General features: G+C 36.3%; 1 protein-coding gene across 1 annotated transcript in view; it reads left to right on the top strand.

The window, feature by feature from the left end:
• Window positions 1-7: 7 nt before the first annotated feature.
• Window positions 8-26360, top strand: part of COL24A1 (collagen, type XXIV, alpha 1) — a gene marked incomplete at its 3' end in the record, with an annotated part of 142583 nt that continues 116230 nt past the window's right edge. The window contains exons 1-8 of the mRNA XM_008582339.1: window positions 8-28; window positions 341-385; window positions 6902-6955; window positions 19223-19276; window positions 23758-23811; window positions 24009-24062; window positions 25502-25555; window positions 25697-25804. Of these exons, the coding sequence (XP_008580561.1) occupies window positions 8-28; window positions 341-385; window positions 6902-6955; window positions 19223-19276; window positions 23758-23811; window positions 24009-24062; window positions 25502-25555; window positions 25697-25804 (444 nt within the window). The remainder of the gene's footprint in view (window positions 29-340; window positions 386-6901; window positions 6956-19222; window positions 19277-23757; window positions 23812-24008; window positions 24063-25501; window positions 25556-25696; window positions 25805-26360) is intronic.

Here is a 26360-nt window from a genome sequence, read left to right as displayed (position 1 = left end):
CTTAAAAATGATGTATTTCCTTACAAAAGTATGGTTCTGAATTTTCTCTTAGTCTAAGTATGAAACATTTATAAAGTTTTTACTTCACACACAGAAATATTTTCTTTCCAATTTTGAACTATATACCATAATTCACATTCTTACTAACTCACCTGGTACTGATATTTTGTTAGGGTGAAAAAGGAGATCCAGGAAAAAGAGGGCCTCTTGGTCTTATTGTAAGTAATAAAACATTTCACATTAAAGGTAAACATTGAAAATCTTCCCTGTTTTTCTTGGTGTGTGATTAATGTTTTGGAAGGGGGCTATTTGACCCAAGCATTTTTTTTTTCTTCTGTAGGGTAAAACTGGAAACCCTGGAGAGAGGGGAGTTCAAGGGAAACCAGTAAGTAATAAAAAATAATCAGGCTTTGAACAATTTTTAATCTGCTTTTTTTAGCGGGGGGCGGGGGAGGGTGTGCTCAAACAATGTTTTGGAGATTTTTATGACAAATACAAATGGTATATATTTACAGTGTACAATGTGATGTTTTGATATATGTATACATTATGAAATGATTACTCTTATCTGCTTTATTTTTTGACACAACTATTATTTAGTATTTAGTATGTTATACTAAGAGAATACACATTCTCTTCCTCCTTTAATCATTAGGTCATTGTCTTATTTGAGCAAGTTGCTTACCCATTCTGGGCCTTGGTTGTACCTAGCTATAAACCATTGGTGATGACTGGTACTTTTACTTTACTTTAGCTATGATAAATTAGTTTTTGTGTAAAACCCATTAGAAAACAAAATGGTGTGATATATAAATAGAATGGGATATTAATAAAGCTAACACAATGAGAAACTTCGAGACCTCTTGCCTTGTTTCCTTTTAACTCAACTTGAGTGCTTGTTAGACCCTTAGAGTATGGAACTGTGTGCATTGTCATGCTTCCCATGGCAGTGCTCTAAAAGTTTTTTTTTTTTTTCCTTTTTTTTGTCTTTTTTACTGACCGGTAATGGGATCGCAACCCTCGGTGTTGCGCCCGCACCTCGCTCAGCCAGTGAGCGGGAACCGGTCTCCACATGGGATCCGAACCCTCGGCAGGAGCGCCGCTGCACTCCCAAGCGGTGCACTCTCCAGTATGCCACCGGGCCGGCCCTAAAAGTTTTTAATATTGTATAGCTCTAGATATTTTTCTACTATCAAATATCCTGCCAGAATTACATAATTTTTCCCCTGAGAGGCAACAAATTCTGTGGTTATCATCACTAGGAAAGGGTTAAAAAAATATTAAAAAGAAAGGTATACATGCATACATACACATATACACATAAACTGTTACATATATATGAGCACAAAAGCTTAAATGTATGGTTATTTTTAATTACTTTCATTCAGAATCATAGTTTTTAATAATGACATTTTGATTTGTTATATACATTCATGTGTATAGTTTAAAGTTATAAAATTAGATAATAGTATAAACAGATTACAGCTGAGGTGTCAGAAAAGGATAGGATAAAGTGCTTTAACTGCTATAGTAACTGTCACTAATGTCACTGCACTTGATTGTTCCTCTTTGAAATCTGCTGCCCCCTGCCTTTTGTTTCTCACAATAGCATTTTATTTGACAATGGTCAAACTTAAAATGTAAGAGACGTAAAAAAGAAAAAATGACTGTGTTCAGGGAAAGAGTTGCTGTGTGGTATTGTATTATTAATTATAATCATCCCCAGAGAATATTCCTTGAGTATTAATATTCATTATCTGGATTTCTATTAAATCAGTGTAAATGGTGTTTCTGTAGATTCTAACCACTTTGTTATACTGTATATAAAGCAAATATGTTGCAGCAAGTAGAGAAATTTGGATTCCATGTTTATTCCTTTCATTTAAGAAAAAAATGAGGCACATAGAAATGAAATTACTTACTCATTTTGTGTACTGTTGAACTTTCTTAGAATTTTATCTTCATTTTCAGCTCATCAGGTATGCTTGAATAAATGTGATATTTGGAGGGGGAAAAAAGTAGAGAGAGAGAGAGAGAGAGAGAGAGAAAGAGAGAGAGAAATGTGATATTTGATGTTTGACTTCCTCAATCAAATAAAAGATACTGGAATATTCCGTGACCTTAGCTTACAGCAAACTAGTACCATAGACTACTGGAAAAGTAAAGTTACTTTAGTGGATGACATGGGTTGGACATTAAATCATAAGTTTATAATAGTTGTTGAAGTTTACTTAGCTCTATACCTACATTGTCTCTTTCTCCTTGATTGAATGAGAGCATGTAGAAGCTAGAAATAATCAATCGAAAAAAGCCAGACAAGACCCAAATATTCATTTGATCCTTTAGAATAAGTAATCTTAGAGTCTCCAGTCACTATGCACTGTCAACAAGCAGGCAGTGCTGTAGTAGAAAGATATATGAGAGGTCATTTTGATTTTTGTTCTAGTGAATACTCCTAAAACTGTATAACCTTGGTTAAATTGGTTAGCTCTCTTGTATTTTCCTATCTATAAAATAAGGAGACCGATAAGATCTCTAAGACCCCTTCCATGTCCAAATTGTCATAATTCTAAAGCCAGGTATTAAGTGAAAACTAGCAACACTATGTACCCTGGTGGTCCAGATATCCAGTAAAAGTATATTTGTCTGTGTGCCAACACTGTTTCCTCTAACTTGCCTTCCATCCACACATAGATCTGACTCAAAGGGAGATTCAGGGAGAAAGGCCACAATTCATTGTGTTATTAAGGTTATAAAGCCTGGGTCACTAATTTTGGTTTTCTAAATTGTATAAAAACTAACAGTTCATACATTACTTATTTTTTTTATCTAGATGCTCTATAAATTGATGAGAAAGGGGTGTAAAAAATCTCCAGCTATGATTCAGTATTACTCTATTTTACCCTTTAATTCTGTCAAATTTTGCTTCATGTATTTTGAAATTCTAAGTATATTCACATTTATGATTATTATGTCTTCCTAATCAACTGGCCCTTTTATCATTAAAAATGCTCCTCTTTATTTCTAGTAATTCATTTTATTCCTTCCTTTAATACTCTTTCTTTTGAAAACTACTTTATCTGATATTAAAATACAGTCTTTCCAGCCTTCTTTTGCTTGCTGTTTGCATGACATATCTTTTCCATTATTTTCCTTTCAACCTATCTGTGTCTTGATATTTTAAATGAATGTCTCAGAGTTGGATTTTGCTTTTTTATTCATTCTCACAATCTTTGCCTTTTAATTAGTGTTTGGTCCATTTCCATTTAGTGTAATTATTGATATGGTTTGATTTAGGTCTATGTTTTCTGATTCACTTCTCTTTGTGTCCTTTTTACTGTTGTTCACTGCCTTCTGCTGGCATTGAATAATTTTGAGAATTCTATTTTAATCTATCTATTGGTTTCTAAGCTATATTTCTCCTCATTAATATTTTGAGTGGTTATTCTAGGTCAGGGGTCAACAAACATTTTCTGTAAAGTGCTGCAAAATAAATATTTTTTTTTAAATTTTTATTTTGTCAATATACAATGTATATGATTATTATGGCCCATCACCGACACCTCCCACCCTCCTCCCTCTCTCCCCTCCCCCCCAAGAATGTCCTTTCCGTTTGCTTGTTGTAACAACTTCAAAAGAGTATAGTTGTTATATCTTCTTCCCCACCCCACCCCCCGGGATTTTTTGTGTGTGTTTGTGGGTAAATTAATTTGTTTATTTTTTAGCTCCCACCAATGAGTGAGAACATGTGGTATTTCTTTTTCTCTGCCTGACTCGTTTCACTCAATATTATTCTCTCAAGGTCCATCCATGTTGTTGCAAATGGCAGTATTTCATTCGTTTTTATAGCTGAGTAATATTCCATTATGTATATATACCACATTTTCCTTATCCACTCATCCGATGATGGACATTTGGGCTGATTCCAACTCTTGGCTATTGTAAAGAGTGCTGCAATGAACATTGGGGAACAGGTATACCTTCGACTTGATGATTTCCATTCCTTTGGATATATTCCCAGCAGTGGGATAGCTGGATCGTATGGTAGATCTATCTTCAGCTGTTTGAGGAACCTCCAAACCATTTTCCATAGGGGTTGCACCATTATGCATTCCCACCAACAATGTAAGAGAGTTCCTTTTTCTCCGCAACCACGCCAGCATTTATCGTTCAGCGTCTTTTGGATTTTAGCCATCCTAACTGGGGTGAGATGGTATCTCAGTGTGGTTTTGATTTGCATTTCCCGGATGCTGAGTGATGTTGAGCATTTTTTCATATGACTGTTGGCCATTTGCATATCTTCTTTAGAGAAATGCCTACTTAGCTCTTTTGCCCATTTTTTAATTGGGTTGCTTGTTTTTTCCTTGTAAAGTTGTTTGAGTTCCTTATATATTCTGGATATTAGTCCTTTGTCAGATATGTATTTTGCAAATATTTTCTCCCACTCTGTTGGCTGTCTTTTAGCTCTGTTAATTGTTTCTTTTGCTGTGCAGAAACTTTTCAGTTTGATATAGTCCCATTTGTTTATTTTTCCTTTGGTTGCCCATGCTTTTGGGGTCATATTCATGAAGTCTGTGCCCAGCCCTATTTGCCCAGTTATCCCAGCACCCTTTGCTGAAGAGGGAGTCCCGACCCCAGTGAATAGACTTGATGCCTTTGTCGAAGATTGCAAAATAAATATTTTTTGTTAAATACTTAAGTGTAAGAAATTTGCAACCATATAGGCCCATCTATCAACACTCTGTCTTTTATGCTATAATTGTTTTATGTATTACATCTACACATGTTTTAAACCCCACATTGCAAAGTTATTTTTTTGCTTTAATATAAATAAAATGCTATTTTCTTTAATTTAAGTGAAATGTATATTTTCAAGAAATTTAAGGGGGAAATAGTATTTTTCACTTACCCACCTATTTACCGTTTCTGGTGCTCTTTTTCCTTTCTGAAGATTCACATTTCCAAATGGTGTCATTTTCCTGTAGCCTATAAACTTCCTTTAGACGTTTTGTAGTGAAATCTGCTAGTGATGAATTCTCTTACTTTTTTTATGTAATGTCTTTATTTCACTTTTATTCTTGAAGGATATTTTTACTGGATATAGGATTCTGACTTGACAGGGTTTAGCCTTGGTTTTGTTTTCATTCAGCACTATAAAGATGATTTTCTATTTTCATTTGGCCTCCAGTATTTCTGACAAGTCCACAATTATTGATATTATTCTTCTGCATATAATGTATCATTTGTTGTATTGGAGTCAGATATGTGGGCGGTCTGATACTGGTTCTGCCATTCACTAGCTGTTTTGATTTTGTGCAAATTACTTAACCTGTCTGAGCCTCCGTTTCCCTATCTTTAAAATGCTGAAAAGCCCTAAAGAGAATTTTTGTTTGGTGCAAGCTTGTGCTTTTCCTCTTCATCCCCAATAAAAATAGAGCCCATTTAAATCATGTTATAGCTTTATAAAACATCTTTTATGCACCACCAACAAGCATTAAAAGTATATATTAAGCTTGATATTGTGTCCAAACATACTTTACAAAGAAAGTTGGGCCGACATTCTTTAAAGCTCTGAACTTTTGCTATATGTTTCAGTTAGTATACTGGACACAGGAGGATCCCTTAAATTGATACTGTCTCTTAATTTAGGAACCTGGAGTGAATGAGCAGCATATGATTTTCAGGACTGAAACAGGGCCTTAGCCAGATGGGAGTTCATAATTTTACATATTTCCCTTTCTCTAACCAGAGAAACTGAATATGGCATTGATGATTATAACTTAGAAGACTGTGTGTTGCTAAGAACTGTGAATATCTTTACTTCAGTTTAATGTTATCAACCTTCCCAAGGTCAGTAATGTAGAAGATGCAGCTTGCAAACAGGGGCAATATTTTATATATTGTCAGTGTCTGGAACATAGTACATGCTCAGTAAATCTTTGAATGGAAGGATCAGGGAGGACCCAAAATTTGGTTTAGAGTTCTCTCTACCATTTTATAACATACTTCATATCTGAGACAGACTTTATGGTACCATAGGTGGGATGGTGTAAAAATGAAAAGGGAAAAAAAAAAAAAGAAAGTTAGAGGTCCAGTATGGTCATTTCTGTCCATCTAAGTTCAGATACTCCTGTGCCTTGCTAGGATATAAGAAAGTAATCTTATTAGCACATCACAAAGATATTATTTGGGGGAAAAAAACTTATACTAATATTAAAAGAAATCTAAATTTAAAATAATTCTAAATATTTATCACAGTATAAGAGTGAGGATTCTTGGGTGGGAGGGGGAGAGGGAGGAGGGAGGGAGGTTTCGGTGTTGGGACATAATAATCAACTACATTGTATATTGACAAAATAAAAATTCAAAAAAAAAGAAATGAGCAAAAAATAAATAAATAAATAAAACAACTTTAAAAAAAGAGTGAGGATTAAATATAATAATATAGAGAACTCCTACAACTCAACAACAGAAATAAAAAAATGAAACATAGCTAAAAATTGTATATAAGTAATCAGACAATAATCTGGAGTAATCTAGAGCAATCAAACTCATAGAGACAGAAATTAGAATAGTGGCTACCAGGGAATAGAAGAAAAGGGTGATGGGTTAGTGTTTAGTGGGTACAGAGTTTCAGTTTGGGAAGGTGAAAAGTTCTTGAGATAGATGGTTGTGATGGTTACACAAATGTTCATGTACTTCATGCCACAGAACTGTACACTTAAAAAATGGTTAAAATGGTAAATTTTATGTTATGTGTATTTTGCTATAAAAGTCAAAAAATAGAGGTAGACATAGAAAAGTTAGGTGGAAAGATTTATAAGGAAAGCTAAGGTAAGCAAACAAACTAAAACATTTTCAAACACCACTTTTTCTACAAGTTTTGCCTTTATTTGTCCAGGGTTTACAGGGACCCCCTGGAAGTACAGGAGACCGGGGACTTGCAGGAGAACCAGTAAGTTTATCTTTATACTTTTCTAATTGTGTTTTTCTCATAATATACATTTATCTTTCCATTATTATTGCCCTGGTGTTCTGTGACTGGGCCAAACTTATCATAGACACCATAGGGTAATTATGAAGAATGAATATTTTGCCGTAATATAGTTTTTAGTGCATTTCTGGTTTCTCATAGTCAAATTTGGTGCTATTTTTCTGGAACTGTTAAAACTGAGCATATTTCTGTTTTCAAGAAAGAAAACCCTGTTTTATTGAATCTCAGAAATTCTCTTTCTGAATGGCTTGCTGTTTTTATAATTATTACATTGCCACACACACGCACACACACACACACACAAAATCACGTTTATGAGGCCAACTCTATAATAAAAGAACATACAGAGAAGCCAAACTCTACATCTAATGGGCCAAAATGTACAAACATGACAGAAATGCTGTTACATCAACAATACAAAAACTTAGATCACAATTTCATAAATATGATTCAATTATAGGGTTTCCATGGAAAATGAATTGTGAAAAGGAAAGACCTTGTCACACCTACTTTCTTACAATGAATTCTTTATTGCCAATGAAGTCATTCTTCTGGTTAATAATATAGGATGTAATATGCTGTAATGTGCTTCTAAGATTTACAATACAATATAGTCTTTCAAACCACTGGGTGATTTTATCATCAGTTGACACAAAGGTTTACAGGTGGCCTTTACGTAATTCATTTAGATAACAGCAAGTGGAAAATTCTAACAGTTAAAGAGCTATTCTTACCAAACTGTTAATTTCCTCCTTCACTTACTTAACCCATGATAAAAAGCTCTCCATACAATAAGTAAAGCAATATATGTAATTCTTGGCAAATAAAGAATCTTAGATATGGTTTTGATTTTATCCAACTAAATTCTTTTTGGTTTTCTCCCTATTTTGTATGTCTTAACCTGCCATCCCAATTCTAATGTTTATTTGACCTAAAATAATACAACTCTTACTAGCATTATTTACTTTCATATCTGTATCCCCTGAAAAGTATGTAAGCTCCTTAAAGTCAGAGATAATTTCTTTCACTTTTGCAATCCTCTGTCCTGGCATAATAAATCTACTCAATGCATGTTTGTTAAACTAAATTGACAAAAGGTCATGTTCCCAAAGGCATAATCATTCAACAAGTAGGGAACATTACATGAAGTGAAATGGAATGAAAACTAATTGAGCCTTAATGAAGAAGGAATTTAAGTAATGATAAATGTGCCAGTAGAGCTATAGAAACAGCAGAGACAATATCTTAGTATCTACATAAGAAAATACTTGTTCCTTTAGCCTTAGATGACTTAAGTGGCTTAAGAGAACCTAAAAATTAACATGCGGGTCACAGGGCCAGTGGGGCTAGTAAATAAAATACGAATCAATTTATAATGGATATAATGGGCTTTGTTTCATATATATAAGCTGCCTGGTCTTATCATAGAAAAAGACAGTAGAAAATTGGTAAAATGAAGGGCACAGAAGTGATGTTAAAACATATTTAAAGTCTGAGAAAAATAAAATAAGAGAGATCTGTACTCTTTCTATAGCCAACAACTCAATGAGTTGTCTCTTTTTCCCAGATAAGATTCAAAATTGGTTTGCTCATTGTAATGCAAGTATTTGGATTTTGTACATGACCATTCATTCATTCATTCAATCAATGAATATTTATTAAGAATTTGCACCTGGGACGTAGTGGTAAGCATGGGTTTTTCAGTCTGGTGATAAAAGTAGACATTAATTAAATAATCACCGATAAATAATTATAAACTGAGATAAATGCTATAAAGTATAGGAATTCAGTTCTAAGAGGGTCTATTACAGAGAGACTGTTCTAAACTGGGGGCTAAGGAAAGCTTCCATGAGGAGAAGCAATTAAGGATCTGAGGGATGAATAGTAGTTTAGTTGGGCAAAGATGGGGCAAGGACATTTCAGAGAGAAGTCATGAGCACTACATATTTATTTGAAGAACTAATAGAAAGCCAGCATAGCTGTGGCACAGAATAGGGTGGAAAATAATTGCAAACTGAGAATGGAAAGGCAGGTGGGTGACAAAACGCACACAGCTTTATGATCCCCATTCCCAAGTATTTGTATTTTTATCCTAACAACAAAGGGACATCATTGAAGGGGTGGGGCTAGTTATATGATCAGAATATTGTTTGGTAAATATCACTCAAACCACAAGGATGTAAGGGGCCAATAATGGCTCTCTGTTGCAATAATCCAGATAAGAGACAGTAGAAACTTTTTCATTAGCAGAGAAAAAGTGGACAGATGAAAAGATTCGACAGATTTAAAGAAATTATCCTGTATGTGAAGTATAATTTCTAAATTTCTGGCTTGTCTTGTTAAAGAGGTGATGATACCATTCACTGAAGCTGGGAAAACCAACAGAAAACTATGTTTGAGAGTGGAATATTATAAATTCAGTTTACTTATGTTGAACTTGAGGTGCCTTCAAGAAATGTGAAGTTGGCAGTTAGATTCAGAGCAGAGGAATACACTGAATTTAAAAATATTGGAGTCATTGCTTATGGAGAGAGTATAGAAGTGAGAAAAGAAAATGATCTAAGGCTGAGGTTTAGTGAATTTCAACATTTACAAAATGTTGGTAGAAATGGACAAAATTGCAGAGAAAACTAGAGAGATAAGAGGAAAATCAGATATATAAATTCGGAGTTTCAGCTCTGTCCATAACCTATCTTAAATTCTTCATGACAGTCGTCAATTCCTTTAAAAGTATGTAGGCATAAAGAGGGGTAGGCAAACTACAGCCACAACCATTTACTTATGTATGGCTGCTTTCATGCTATAATAGCAAAGTTGACTAGTTGTGACAGAGACCACATGACCCACAAGCCTAAAATACTTAGTATCTGGCCCTTTAAGAAAAAGTTTGCTAACCCCTGATGTAGATTTTAATCACATTTTCAAAAGAAAAAGAAGGGCCGGCCCGGTGGCGCACTGCTACAGTGCGCCGCTTGGGAGTGCGGTGGCGCTCCCGCCGAGGGTTTGGATCCCACATACAGACCGGTTCCCGCTCACTGGCTGAGCGAGGTGCGGGCGCGACACCGAGGTTTGCGATCCCGTTGCCGGTCCCTGTCCGGTACGGGCGTGACACTGAGGGTTGCGATCCATTGCCGGACACGAAAAAAGACAAAAAGGAAAAAAAAAAAGAAAAAGAAAAAGAAAATGTTCAATCAATGCAAAACTGGTACAAATAATGTACCTAGTTTTGTGCAGTGTATACAATTGCCCTCAGTAAGAGGGTAATGGTGGAGCCTCTCTCCCTCTTTTTCTTCCTTCCTTTCTTTCTTTCTTCCTTCCTTCCCTCCCTCCCTCCTTTCTCTCTCTCTCTCTTTCTTTCTTTCTGGAAAACTTGAGTTGAAAAAACATCTCCTGACCAAAATAAATATCATTGATATTGCTAAGCATTGAAAATTGCTTTTAAAAGAATGGACATGGGGAATACTATACTCTTAAAAATTAGTTCTTCCTAAGCTTGTTTTATTTTATGCCCTATAATTTTTAAAATATTATTTTCTAGTACCAGGAGTCACTTCCACTTACCTCAAAAGATAATTAACAGGATTCTAAAGTTAGCTGAAATTTATGATAAAACCTCACCACTAAATTTACTTATGAAGATATACAAAATGGCAATAGTGTTGGAAACAAAAGATAAAAAGGAACTCTATACCAGCATCTCATTAGAATTTTGATGATAATAAAGTCAGGCAAAGATAGCAAAACAGTTTCTGACCTGAAATGTAAAGAAGTTGGAAGTCATCATTCCCATCCTCACAACAAGAAAAAGGCTAAACAATTGAAAATCAATTCTTCTTAGATCCATCAGTGAATTGAGGTCTCGGGACAGATTGCTGCCCCCAGAAATGAAGAGACAGGCAGATACAGAGAATCACAGCTTACCAGGAGCAGAAGCCCACATCTGCACAGTAGGAACACTTTAAACTGTAATTAACAAATTACTGAAGAATCAGTATAGACTAGCCCGAGTATTAAAAAACTCAGAGAAGGCCCAGTCTTTGGGGGTTCCCCACACTTTTCTGAGTTCTACTCCCTCCAGGAGCCCTACCAGATTCTCACTGTAAAGGTCAAAGAAAAATTCCCTCCTGCTTCCAGCAGAGGGGAATAGTAATCATTCTGAAACACATCATAGGGAAACTAGCAGATCACAAACTACTGAGCTTTTACTAAATACTTACTGACCTGGGGAAAGGGAAATACCCAATTCCAGCCCCATCTAGCTTTCAATTGGGGGAGGAGAGGTATTCAATTCTAGCCCCTTCTCGCCTTTGACATGGGAGAATGGAAATACCCAACTGAGGCTCACTAAAAGTCTGAGACCTAATTATAGGACTATAAAATGCTTCCCATCCCCCCACATCTTACTATCCCATCAGTAGGGCTCCTGTACAATAACAGGTGACTACAGCTAAAAGAACTGTAGCCACAGACTCTAAGGAGTCCCAAAGAAAGCCAAAAGAAAACAGTAGAGTCAAAAACAATGACACTGGAGAAAATTTTAGCCTCAGACTCCTCTACTACAACAAACAGTAAACACAGCCTAATTCCTAGCTAGATAACATAAAATCTCACGTTAAAGGCCTATTTACCTCAGTTCCTTTTACATGATACATCATGTCTGGGTTTCAACAAAAAATTATGTCAGGCTAAAAGGCAAAAACAGTCTGCAGAGACAAACCATCAGAAACAGATTCAGATAGGGCAGAAATTTTGGAATTATCAGACCAGGAATATAAAAGCAAAAGAGAAATAAAGACTTTCTCAAACAAAAATTAAGGGAATCTATCCCTAGTAGACCAGCCTTGCAAGAAATGTTAAAAGAAGTTCTTTAGAGAGAAGGAAAGTGATATAGGTAAGAAACTCAGATCTAGGAAAACAGAAAGGAAGAGCATTAGAGAAGGAATAAATAAAGGTAAAATAAAATCTTTTATTTTTCTTATTATTTATTGATCTAACAGGTAATTTGTATAAAATAATAATAGCAACAGTGTGTTTGGCATCATAACTTAAAGTGTAATGAATGACTACAATGTTGTAAGAGACAGGAAAGGACATGAAATGGTATAATGTTATTGGAAAATGGACTTGGATTAATTGTATATATGTTGACCAAAAGGAAGAAACTGAGGCAAAAATATATAAAACAATGAGTTTGGGGGGACCAAGACTGAGGGCTATAGCCTAGGAAACACAAATTCAAGTTGCCCTGAATATGTGCTTTTACAGCAGCAATTACAGACAGACTTTGAAAGGAAAAAGGAGAAGTTAAGGGGGCAGTTCCAAAGCTGTTTGCCAAGAATTTACATTGGTTCACTAAAACAACATAAGCTCCTTATTGGCTATACCTTGCTCTTAGCATCATAAATTACAAGAACATTGCAATAAAGAAAGGGTGAGGGTCATATTGTACAACTTGTGATAACATTTGGGTAGCATTGGTGGGGCAGCAACTAGTCTGGGAACTGTTGCTAAAATGTGCAATTAAGCAATTATCCTGGACATGTGTGAGGGAGACATAACTGAAACCCCATGCTCATATCTCTCTAGGCCTGATAAGTTTAGCAGACCTCATATGGCTCAGATTGTTCTGGGCCACTTTTCTTTTTCAAAATACATTGCAAGCTGTAGAGAAACCACTAAAAAAGTTTTAAAAGCAGTATAACTTGTATGCTAAAACAAGAGAGAAAGTAGAATCTTATCAAATGCTTAATTAAAAGCAGAGGGAAAACAAAAAGAAGGAAGAGGAGGGGAGAAGGAGAAAGAAGAGGAAGAAGAGAGGGAGGGGGAAGAGGGAGGGGAAGGGAAGGAGTAGGAGGAAGGGGAGAGGAGGAAGTGGAAATAATAAAGAACAAAGGGAACAAATAGAATAACAAATATGCTAGATATTAACCCACTTTTGTCACTTTAGATATTAGTCACTTTAAATGTCAGTGGTCTAAATATACCAATTAAGAGACAGGAATTGTCAGAGTGGATAAAAAAGTAATCCCCAACTGTATGTTGTCTTCAAGAAACCTACTTTAAATGTAAAGACAGATATATTAAAAATAAAAGGATAAAGAAAGATATATTAGCTAACACAAATCAAAGGAAAGATGGAGTGATCCTATTAATTTCAGACAAAGCAAATGTCATAGCAAGGAAAATTATCAGGGGCATTTTATGATAACAGGGTCATTTCTCCCAGAAGACATAACAGTAATGAATGTATACATACCTAACAAAGCATCAAAATACATGAAACAAAAGCTTATAGAACTCCAAAGAGCAATACACAAATTTACTACTATAGTTGGAGATGTTAACACCCTTTGGTCAGTAACTGAGAGATCTAACAAGCAGAAAATTAGTAAAGAGTGAGTTGAAGAATACCATCAGTCAACTAGATCTTATTGACATTTACAAAATATTTCATCCAACAACAGCAGAATGCACATTTTTCTCAAGCTCACTTGGAATATTCACCAAGATAGACCACATTCTGGGCTGAAAAACACACCTTACCAAATTAAAAAAAATAGACATCATACAATGTCTTCTCTCAGAGCATAATGGAATTAAATTAAAAATTGATAACAGAAACATGACTGGAAAATCCCAACATATTTGGAGATAAAACAATACATTTCTAAATAACATCTTGGCCAAAGAAGTCTCAGGAGAAATTTGAAAATATTTTGAACTAAATGAAAATACAAATCATCAAAATTTAGGAGATGCACGGGGCCAGCCCGGTGGCGCACGGCTACAGTGCGCCGCTTGGGAGCATGGCGGCACTCCCGCCGAGGGTTCGGATCCCACATACAGACCGGCCGCTCACTGGCTGAGCAAGGTGCGGGTGCAACACCGAGGGTTGCGATCCCATTGCCAGTCCCGGTCCGGTACGGGCGCGACACTGAGGGTTGCGATCCGTTGCCAGTCATGAAAAAAGACAAAAAGGAAAAAAAAAAAAATTTAGGAGATGCATCAAAAGCAGTGCTATGTGGAAATTTATAGCAATTTATGCAAATATTTAAAAAGAAGAAAGAATTCAAATCAATAATCTAAGCCTCCATCTTAGAAAACTAGAAAAGGAAGAACACTTAAATACAAAGTAAACAGAAGAAAATAGATCATAAAAAAATCAAAGCAGAAATAAATGAAATTGAAAACATGAAAACAATAGAGAAAATCAATGAAATCAAAAGCCGGTTCTTTTGAAAAGGTCAATAAAATTGATCAATCCCTGGCCAGGGAACTAAACTAAAGGGAAAAAAAAAAAGGAAACACAAATTACTAATATTAGAACTGAAAGAGAAGTCATCATTAGTAATCCCATAGACATTAAAAGCATAATAAATGAATTATGAATAACACTGTGTTCACAAATTTGATAATTTAGATGAAATGGGCCAATTTTTTGAAAGATTGGACCCCCCCCCCGCCCACAACCAGGCACACTACTAGTGCCTTGGGTTCCTGCCTGGGGGCCTGGGGCAAGAAGCCAGGGACTGGACACCCCCCACACCCACAACCAGGCACACTGCCAGTGTGTCAAGGCCCCACCTGGGGAACCAGGACATCAAGCTGGGCACCAGACCCCCCACCTACAACCAGGCACACCACCAGCACCAAGGAGCATGCCAAAAACATCTCACCTCCATGTGGGTGGCCCAACACAGTAACCACAGCTGCCCTGAAAGTGGCTAGACATCACAACCACCACGCAGATGGTCCACAAGCTACTGGAGTGCATTGACACAAGGAGAGTCACCAGCAGAGACCAAAGAAAAGAAGTCTCTCTGCACAAAGAACATTCCAGAGTGACAGAAGAAGCATTTGCTCTATGGTAATATTGGGGGACCTGAACACACCTTTCAGCATTGGACAGATCATCTAGGCAACAAATCAACAGAGTAACCGTTATTCTTTCAGAAGGAGAGAAGAAATCTAGGGTTATCAGAGGTGGGAGGGAAGATAGGGAAAGATTGGACGAGGGGCATAAAGAATTAGTACAATTTGCAACAATATACATACTAGTAACATTGATTTGATCAACATATGTCAACATTGAGTCCCAAAAATATGTATAACCAATTATAATTCAATAAAAAAGGATAATAAATGAATTATGAATAACACTGTGTTCACAAATTTGATAATTTAGATGAAATGGACCAATTATTTGAAAGAATTATTCTAGCAAAACTCACATAAAGAGAAGTTGTTCATCTGAATAGGCCTATATTGATTAAAGAAATAGCATAAGAATTAATAACCTTCCAAAACAGAGAGCACTGATGATCTCACCAGTAAATCCTACCAGACACTTAAAGAACAAATGATACCAATACCCAACAATCTGTTCCAGAAAATAAAAACACCAAAACATTTTCAAACTCATTATATGAGGCCAGCATTTCCCTAATACCAAACCAGACAAACACATTACAAGAAAACTACTGACCAATACTATTCATGAACATAAATGTAAAAATCCTCACCAAAATATTAGCAAAATGAAAGCAACAATATATAAAGAGAATTATACATCACAACCAACTGGGATTCATTTTGGGTATGTGAGGCTGGTTTAATATTAGAAAATCAATTAATGAAAATCAAGAAGAAAAATTTAAAACATAATAATAAAAAGAAAATCAGTTAATGTAATCCATCACCTCAACAATCTAAAGAGGAAAATATGATGCTATAAAAAAGATGCAGAAAGGGCTCTGTGGCTCACTCGGGAGAGTGCAGCACTGGTAGCGCTGAGGCGGCGGGTTTGGATCCTATGTAGGGATGGCCTGTGCGCTAACTGGCTGAGCGTGGTGTGGACAACACCGTGCTGAGGGTTGCGATCCCCTTACTGGTCAGGAAAAAAAATAATAATAAGATGCAGAAAAATCATTTGGCAAAATTCAACGCTGTTTATGATAAAAATCCTCAGCAAACTTGGAATAGAGGAGAACTTCCTCAGCTTTATGAAGAACACATATTTTTAAAAATCTTATAGCCAATGTTATAATTAATGGTGAGAAACTAGATACTTTTCCCCTAAGAATAAGGGAACAAGGAAAGGATGTCTGTTTTTCTTTAACTCCTATTCAGCATTGTACTGGAAGTCCTAGCTAGTTACAGTAAGACGATAAAAGGAAATAAAAGTATACAAATTAGGAAGGAAAAATAAAATTCTTTGTTTGCAGATGATATGATGATCTATGTAAAATACAAAAAATTCCAAGAAATTGATTTCAAAAACAAAACAACTCCTGGAACTAATAAGCAATTATAACAAGATTGCACCATACTGGAATACAAGTTAATAATATAAAAGTCAATTGGGGGCCGGCCCGGTGGCGCACTGGATAGTGCGCCGCTTGGGAAGCGTGGCGGCGCTCCCGCCCGAGGGTTCGGATCCCACATACAGACCGGTTCCCGCTCACTGGCTGAGCGAGGCGCGGGAGCAACGCCGAGGTTTGCAATCCCGTTGCCGGTCCCCGGTCCGGTACGGGGGCAACACTGAGGGTTGCGATCCGTTGCTGGACACGGAAAAAAGACAAAAGACAAAAAAAAAAAAAAAAAAGTCAATTGCTTTTTTATATACCAGCAATGAGTAATTGCAATTTTAAATGAAAAATACAAAACCATTTACACTAGCACCAAAAAAGAAAGAAGGAAGGAAGGAAGGAAAGAAAGAAATAGACATAAATTTAACAAAATTTGTAGAAGATCTGTGTGAGGAAAACTGCAAAACTCTGATCAAAGAAATCAAAGGTCTAAATAAATGGAAATATATTTCATGTTCATGGATAGGAAGACTCAGTATAGTTAGGATGTCAGTTCTTCACAACTTGATCTATCAATTCAATTCTAGTCAAAATCCCAGCAAGTTACTTTGTAGATATTAACAAACAGATTCTAAAGTTCATAAGAAAATGCAAAAGACCCATAATAGCCAACACAATATCGAAGAACAAAGCTGGAGGATTAACACTACCTGACTTCAAGACTTAATGTAGAGCTGGCCGGTTAGCTCAGTTGGTGAGAGCGTAGCTTATAACACCAAAGTCACAGGTTTGGATCCCAGATCCCAGTACCAGACACACACACACACACACACACACACACACACACACACACACAAAGACTTCATCTAAAGCGTCAGTAGTCAAGACAGTGTGGTAAAAGAATGGACAATTAGATCATTAGAGCAGAATGACAAGTCCAGAAATAGAACACAGATATTGTCTGTGCTCTACATAGTATACACAATGTATAGCTGCAAATGGACTTTGACTAGGAGCAAAGGCAGTTCAATGGATAGATTCTTCAATAGGTGATGCTGGAACAAATGGATATCCACATGTAGAAAAAATGAATCTAGATGCAGGTCTTGTACCTCTCTCTCTCTCTCTCTCTCTCTCTCTCACACACACACACACACACACACACACACACACACACACACACACACCTCAAAGTGGATCATAGATCTAAATGTGAAATGCAAAACTATAAAACTCGTAGAAGATAAACATAGGAGAAAATCTATGTAACCTTAAGTTTGGTCATGAGTTTTTAGATACAACATCAAAAGCACAATCCATGAATGAAAAAATTGATAAGTTGCACTTATTAACATTAAAAACCTTTGTCCTGCAAAAGACACTGTTAAGAGATTGACAAGACAGGCCATAGACTGGGAGAAAATATTTGCAAAACATATATATGATAAAAGGCTTGTATCCAAAATATAGAAAGAACACCTAAAAAAACAACCCAGTGGAAGTGGGCAAAAGATGTAAACAGACACCACACCAAAAAAGATATAGAAATGGCATAGAAGCATATGAAAATATGTCCATCATCATGTCTTCACGGAAGTGCAAATTAAAACAAAAATGACATGCCACTACACACCTGTTGGGATGGCTAAAATCCAAAACTATGACAATACCAAATGCTAGCAAAGATGTAGAGCAACAGGAACTCTCACTTATTGCTGGTGGAAATACAAAATGATACATCCATTTTGGAAGACAGTTTGGCATTTTTTACAAAGCTAAACATACTCTTACCTTACAATTCGGTAATCTCTTTCCTTGCTGTTTACCAAAATGAGTGGAAAATTTATGTTCTTGTAAAAACTTGCACATGAGTGTTTACAGCAGCTTTACTTATAGTTGCTAAATATTGGAAGCAACCAATATGTCTGGTATGGTCTGATTGTGTGTCCCCAAAATTCATATGTTGAAATCCTAACCACCAAATTGATGGTATTAGAAGGTGGAACCTTTGGGAGGTGTTTAGGTCATAAGAGCACAGTCCTCATGATTGTGATTAGCACCCTTACAAAAGAGACCCGAGAGAGCCAGATGGTCCCTTCTACGATCTGACGACACAGCTAGTGAGCACTATCAATTTACCAGAAAGTACATCAATTCTGCCAGGGCCTTGGTCTTGGGCACTCCAGCCTCCAGAAGTGTGAGAAATAAATTTCTGTTGTTTGTAAACTATCAGTTTATAGTATTTTCTTATAGCAGCCTGAACAGACTAATACAATGTCCTCCAATGAGTAAATGGAAAAACAAACTTGGTACACCTGTACAATGGATATTATTAAGCAATAAAAAGAAATGAGTATCAAGTCACAAAAATTCAGAACCCAAAATGAATACTGTTAAATGAAAGAAGCCAGTCTGAAAAGGCTGTATGATTCCAAAGAATTTTATGTTCTGGAAAAGGCAAAACTATAGAGACAGTAAAACAGATCGTACATATGCTTCTAAAACAATGCTAATTTGTTTGCCACATGTTTGACAGGGATATTAAATTAGATATATGACTATCTTACCCAGAAAATAACTTGTGAAAGCCCTTAGCACAATATTTGATGCTTATTAGGTGCTTGATAAATGTTTGCTAAGTGAATGAATGAATTAGGTAATAAAAGAGTGAATGGTTCTCCTTTCTTTCCTTTCCTTTTCCTTTGAATCCAAGCATAGCTCTATGCTATTCATAAAAAACACAGACGTATCAACTAAAGATATAATTTTGATTATACAGAGAGTAAAGTAGTACATTGATCAATGTATTATGCATTATAATATTATATATGTTGTATTATAAATTCTGTATTTAGATGTGTATGTTTATTGAAATACAGTAAGCTTTGATTCTCATATCTTAAATTTTATTTTAATATAGGGGCCACGAGGACTGCAAGGTGAAGCTGGACCTCCTGGAGAAATGGGTGTTGAGGTAATTTTTTTGTGGTTCTTTCTTGTTCGTCAATAGTTAATGCTTTTTATAAGACTCTAACGTAAAGTTAATATATTAGGCGTGTATATTATGAAGAATAATTCTATAGTATTTTGTTTTATACTCAGAAAATGAAGCCTATAAGCAGAAATGATTATTGTATGAACCTGAGTTTATACATATAAAGTTCTCCTCTAACAATTGAATGACAGATCAAAAAGTAGATAAATCTTTCCCTTCACTGATTTAGAATTGACTTTATAGCCCTTAATTCTAAGATGTTATATCTCTTTGATAAAAGAATATTGAGAAGTTACCCTATCTAGGACATATTTTGGAATAATAAACCACATTTGTTATAATTATAAAATCCAATTACTTTATTTCCATTCTTTGTTAACTTTAACACTAAATAGATTAAACAAATTCTCTCCTCCCTTGGCTTCCGTGAAACTGCTCTCTTCGTTCTGCACTTCACCTTCTCCTTAGCCTTTCTCAGTCTTGATATGAAGTTGCTCTTCCAATTCCTTGGCTTGGCAATCATGCTATGACAGTGACTTTAATTAGCAGTGTTATTCTAATAGCTCTCAGCTTGATAGTTCTAATTTATGTCTCTCTTCTCAGCTCCAGTAACTGATTTCCTGTTGTCTTTTTAGATATCCACGTAGATATCCCACAAACATGTCAAATTCAGAGTGTCTAAACCAGGCCTTAGCCAGTTAGCTCACTTGGTAGAGCATGGTGCTGATAACACCAAGGTCAAGGGTTTGGATCCCCATACGTGCCAGCTGCTGGGAAAAAAAAAACAAAAACAAATGCGTAATGGCTAAACCAAACCCATAACTTTCCCACTGTTCTTCCTCTTTTTATTCCCGTCTCAATGAAAGATACCCCTTATTACCCAATAACCCAAAACTGAGTCATCCTAAACTCTTGCTCCTTCCTCATCCTCTCCAATCAGCCACCTTTTCCCTTTGAATAAGGTTTCTTCCCCATTTTCTCTAAAATCTATCCCTCTCTTTTCATCTCTATTGCCAACGCTCTAGTCCTTCAGGTTTATGCCATGTCCCCTCCAGCTCCCATCATTCTATCAGCTATTTGTTGCCAGTTTATCTTTCTCATGTCATTCAACTCCTTGAAATTTTTGAAGTGCCCTCATAGGCTTTAGGCTAAAGGCTTACTGTGCACTGTGTATCTGCTGGGGATACAAAGGTGACTGAGATAAGGTCCCTGACTCCTTTGGGAATTTATTATCTTTTTGCAGAAGATAGTCCTATAAGAGATCATGATATTGCAACGTGTTAGACCAAGCGATGGAGATATTGGCAAGGCAATGTAGGAGCAGAGCAATAGGTACTTAAACCCACCTGGGAAAGGGAAAAATAAGACTTATGTTTATATGTGGGGGGGGGAATAATAAGATTTTTAAGTAAGAGTAGGATTTAGGCATATGAAAAGAGAGAATAAGGATAAGGGAATTCCAGAAAAAAAGGGATAGTCTGAGTTAGAACATGAAATATGAAGCAGTGTGGATTCTTTGATGCTTAAAGTCGAAACAAGGAGTGCTAACAGGTGGAGAGGTTATAGGGAAATGGTTAGAGAATGAAAAGTCTTGCATACTCTTTTAAGAAGCTTGAACTCTTTATTTTATAGCCTATAATAAGTCATTGTAGAGTATAGGCAGGGCAGTGATAAAGTCAGATTTGTACTTCAGGGAAATAATTCTAGCAGCTGCATAAAGCATGTATTTGAGGAGACAACAGTGAACTTTAGTATACCTTTTAAAAAGCTACTGCATTGATCCAGGCAAGAAGTGATGGAGGTCTGAATTAAAGCAGTAGGCATAGAAAAGGAAAGGAAGGGATCAATTTTAGAAATGTTTGTTATATAAATTCTGCAGAACCTGTATATTTGTGGAATTTGGAAAGAGAAGTCAAAGATTATTCCCAGATTTCTAGGTTCTGTGACAAGATGGAGGTAATAACTTTTCCTGAGACCAGGAAAGAAGATGGTTTAGGGAGGTTAAGGTCATAATCTCCTCATCTGCCCAAGGTAAATTGCTAACAAGTAGCAGAGTCTGGGTTCAATGTGACTCAAAAGTTAATGCTCATAACCTATACTGTCCCACATCCTCTGAGCCTAAAGAAAGCTCAGAGAAGTCATACCTCATAGCTTGAATTTTTTTAAGAGATTAGGATGAGAATTCTGTGATGATAAGGAGTAGGGGTTGAGTAGGTGACTTCAGGAAAATGTGATGGTTTAGAATAGTGGTTGGGGATAATAGACAAAGAAAATGCCCTGAGACAAGTAAAAAGCAGGTATACCTCACTAAAAGTCAAACCGAAGTAGGAGACTGTGAATTCGCATTATATTATAATAATTACAATAATACTTAAAAATTATGGAGCACTTGCCATGTGCCTAGCATTGTTTGTGTTTTTTATCATATTAGTGGATTCTCACAACAACTCTGCAAGCTAGGTGCAGTTATTATTGCCATTTTACAGATGAGAAAACTAAGGCATAAAATGGTTAATAACTTACTCAAGAGCAGTAGCTGGTAGTTGTGGTAGAGATTAGATGTAAATTTAGGCTAGCTGCCTCCAGAACCCATGCTCTTAGCCACTGTGCCTCTCAACATGTAATGATACCACTGTTCCCAAGGTCGTACTTTTTTTCTGCCAGTGTTCTTCTGGTAATAGAAATGGCAAAAGGCAATTTAAAGCTCTGATTCAGGATTGGTATAACAAAAGAGGTATCACAGAGATCAGAAGATCAGGTTTTGGATTTAGACTAAGAAAGGCTTAAAAGAGGTCAAGAGGGGCTCACAGATGGGGAGAAAATTAGAAATGAAGGAGGTCTGTGAGATTAAAAGCAGTTTTTATATGGAAGAAGTCCTCAAAGAGTTGGAATTCTCTGTTGAGAGAGTTTTAATCTTAGAGTGAGATATTAAGTTCTACAAATGTCTGATGCAGAGCAGAATCCCAGGCAGTCTTGCTTTAGGGTTCTTTCTCTCACATGTGCATTATATTGCTTTTTATAACAGTGAAGAAGTTAAAAAAAGGTAACCAACAGAAGAATTAAATAATTGGGCCGGCTTGGTGGCGCACTGGAGAGTGCACCACTTGGGAGCGCGGCGGCGCTCCCGCTGAGGGTTTGGATCCCATGTGGAGACTGGTTCCTGCTCACTGGCTGAGCGCGGTGCGGGTGCAACACCGAGGGTTGCGATCCCGTTGCTAGTCCCCGGTACGGGCGCGACACTGAGGGTTGTGATCCTGTTACCGGTCAGTAAAAAAAGACAAAAAAGGAAAAAAATTTTTTAAAAAAAAGAAGAATTAAATAATATAACAACTATTTTAAAAGTTGGAGAAACAGTGGAAAAGGAGAGACAGTATAAGGGAACTAAACTTTTAACAAGGCAATACAGAAGTAGAGGTATACTTAGTGGGTTATAGAAGCAACAACTAGGAAAACTAAAACCAAAAATAATTTCAAAAAGTAATTGCCTCTGAGGACAGGGACCGGGGCTTTTCATTATAAGCCCATCTGTTCTGTTGTGCATGTATAACCTTTATTTTGAAAAAAAAACAAAACAAAACAAAACAAAAAACACAAAGTGAATGTGGACTGCAGAAGCTGAGTCAAATGGAAAACTGAATTTCCATCTAAAATACTATAAAATGATATAAAAGCTATTTTAGTCTCTAATAATAAGGAAGGTTGTCATCCATGGATCAGAAATATTGAGGAATCCCTGAAAGAAAGCAAACAGGAAAGAAAGGAAAGGAGAGAGGGAGGGAGACGGAAGCAAAGGAAAGGGATAGGGGAATTGGGTGAGGAAAGGAAGAGCGGGGAAAAGGACGGGCATGCATAGCATGCTCAAAAGCAAGATAAATATCTCTGGGAGACAAAAACAATACAACAGCAAGTGTAAAGCTCCAAACCTAGAAATAGCCAGAGGTTGCTAGAAGTTGCATGTTTTCAAAGATAAAAGAACCAAAAGCTTCCCAACAAAACTGGACCCACCCATGAAACAATCTCCAGTATATTGTGTGATATTTTTTATAAAACCAATAAGGAAAAATGAATTTTCTACAGAAAGTAGTTTCCAGAGGGCACAACAGAAAGGAATGGGAAGACCAAAAGGTGAAGAAACAGAACAAACAGTGAGAGTATGAGGACAGAAAAGTAGAAGAGAAAGTAGGAAGTAGCTTATCTTTTATTCTTTCACCAAGGTTTAAAGGATGAGAGGAAGGATTGGAAGAAACTGGTGGTTAAAAGTCCTGATTTCAGGTGAAATTGTTTTGGCATTTGAACTGTTAAAGGATCCCAGAAAGTATCTGGTCTTATGTTATAAAGTTTAACGGGGCAGCAAATATCCTCATCTGGAAACAGATATCTTACCCTTGAACTAAAACTTACTTCTATCTTCTTGTGGGATTGTTATTGCCTTTGTAACGTGTCAAATGATTCTCTTGTAGGGACCGCCAGGCATTGAGGGAGAATCTGGTCTGCAAGGAGAGCCAGGTGCAAAGGTAACCTTCCTAAAATGTAAAGGGGAGGGTCTCTGAAATTTTAACATTTAATCCCTTACACCCACCATCTTGAAAGCAGGTAAGGCTAGCAGATAAAAACAGGAGTGTTTTGGAATGCCTATCCCTTATGCTATGCCCTCCATAATTAAACACAGTTTTAGTAGAAAGGAGTTTAGTCTTCCCCTTTGTTTCTTCAGGGAGATATTGGACCTGCAGGCAGTGTTGGAGGAAATGGAGAACCAGGGTTACGGGTAAGTGCCTACTGGAAACCCTATTAATGCACTGACCTGCTTACTTCAGAGATTCAAAACTTAGCCTGAACACTATTATTGAAAATGTTTGTTTTTATTTTATAATTTAAAAACTGCATTCCAAATCCTGTTCACATTCTGATTTAGTAGCCTTTAGAGTACTAACCTCATACATTCTTTTGCCAAAATCAGTTCTTCTCTGCAGAACCCTTTCCAAAATGTGGGGTCACTGTGATTGTCACTAATGTTAGCATTGAGAAGAAAGTCACAAATGCAAGCGATCAACTCTCAGGATATTTCCTGACCTAACAATACAGACAAAAAATTGAAATCTAATTTATATTTTAAAAAATTAGACTTATGCAAGGTTAATAAGATACAAGGAGATAATTGTAAGTAGTTGTAATTAGATAGCTTAGAGAAGTTATACGAATTTAGACAACCTTTACCTTGAGCTATGGTGAGTTTTTCCCAAGATAACAGTGTCCAAGATAATTTTAAGAGGCATTGGTTTACTAAAAGGCAAAGTAGGGAGATATATTTTGCATTTGGTTTCTTTCTCTCTGTTTTCCATTTTTGGGGGCATAAGTGGGGGGTGAGGATAATGGAAGTGTCATTGATGAGAGAGATGGAGCAACTATGGATAAGCACCAATTAACTTTCTTTTAAATAATTTAATTATAAAAAGAGCCAATGCTGGGGCCGGCCCGTGGCTCACTCGGGAGAGTGCGGTGCTGATAACACCAAGGCCCTGGGTTCGGATCCCATATACAGATGGCCGGTTCGCTCACTGGCTGAGCGTGGTGCTGACAACACCAAGTCAAGGGTTAAGATCCCCTTACCGGTCATCTTAAAAAAAAAAAAAAAAAAAGAGCCAATGCTACTTTAATAGCTTCATGAAGTGTGGCTCTGCATTTCTGCAAGTTCCATGTCTAGAAGACAGCTTCTTGATGTACCAGGGCCTTAATCTTTGCCTCTTCTCTATAATGGAGAAAATATAGAAACTCTGAAAATCTGATAGAGTGATCATAACCAAATCAAATTGTATTAACCCATGTAAATTTAGTATAGCAAGGTATAATTTTATGAGATGCAGTATTTACACAGTATTTACATTCCTTGAACTCAGAATCATGTCTAGCTGTATAAATTTCCACAGTTACCAAATGTATATAAAATGCCTTTAATTATCTAAAATTTATATTAATATTCTGAGGCCATTTTGTATTTGAATTTACAACACTCTAACTCTTTAAATCCTCTGCAGAGCTATTCAGGGCAAATTAAATCATGCCTATTATACTGTCAAATCCCCTTAGAAATAAAGTAGAAGTAGGAATAAATGAACCCTGCTACTGTCTATACATGACAGGGCAAAAAATAAAAGAAGGTAAGTGATATAGCAAAAAAGTTAATCTTACTGTTCTGCTACAAAATAGGGTGAACCAGGATCTCCTGGAGAAGAAGGTCTCCAAGGAAAAGATGGATTAAAGGTAAATTATATTTTTAACATTATGTATAAAATACATGTTTTATGAAATCTTTGACATATATATGCTAAACAAAAACATGCCTATGTGTGGAAAAATTATTTCACTGTATTCCTTTTTTAAAAAAAATTTATTGGATTACAGGGGACCCCAGGAGAAAGGGGACTTCTTGGAGAGGATGGAGAAAAAGGAGAAATGGGCTTACCAGGAACTACAGGGCCCTTGGGTAGACCGGGTCAGATGGGCCTTCCTGTGAGTACTACTGGATTCATGTTCAAATACTCAGTGAACTCAGTGCCTGCATGTGTACATGCACATACATACACTCTGACCCCCTTATGTATCCAGTGGGGTAATTAGAGGTGTGGAGCTGTGGCTTGAGAGAAGGACTCAAATCAGGGATTGATGATCAGCCCTCCTATGATCCAAAGAGGAAAGACACTTTTTCACATGTCTTTTTGCTACTTTTCCTTAAGCCATAGAACTTCTGTCGTAAAGCATTTGCAGGGGAACGTTTTGTGTTGTCTCAAACTTAGTTTGCTTGAATATTTTGCATCTTTATTCATGGAACTGAAAGTCTTATTGTGGAGTAATATCCTAGTTTCAGGATAAAATAAGTTCTTCACAAGCATAAATAGGCAATTAATATCTGATCCTAAATTGTAGTATTACTTAAAGGGAAATTCTAAATGTCATATCGAACAAATCCTCTCAACTCAAAGCAAACGAAAGATGTGAATAAATAATGAGAGCAGCTTCTTTCTTTCTTAAACATTTAATTTATGATATTTGTTATATTCTTCCACAT

The sequence above is a fragment of the Galeopterus variegatus genome, unplaced genomic scaffold (assembly GCF_000696425.1).
Source record: "Galeopterus variegatus unplaced genomic scaffold, G_variegatus-3.0.2 Scaffold2575, whole genome shotgun sequence".
NCBI lineage: Eukaryota > Metazoa > Chordata > Mammalia > Dermoptera > Cynocephalidae > Galeopterus > Galeopterus variegatus.
This window is presented reverse-complemented; position numbering and strand designations above follow the sequence as displayed.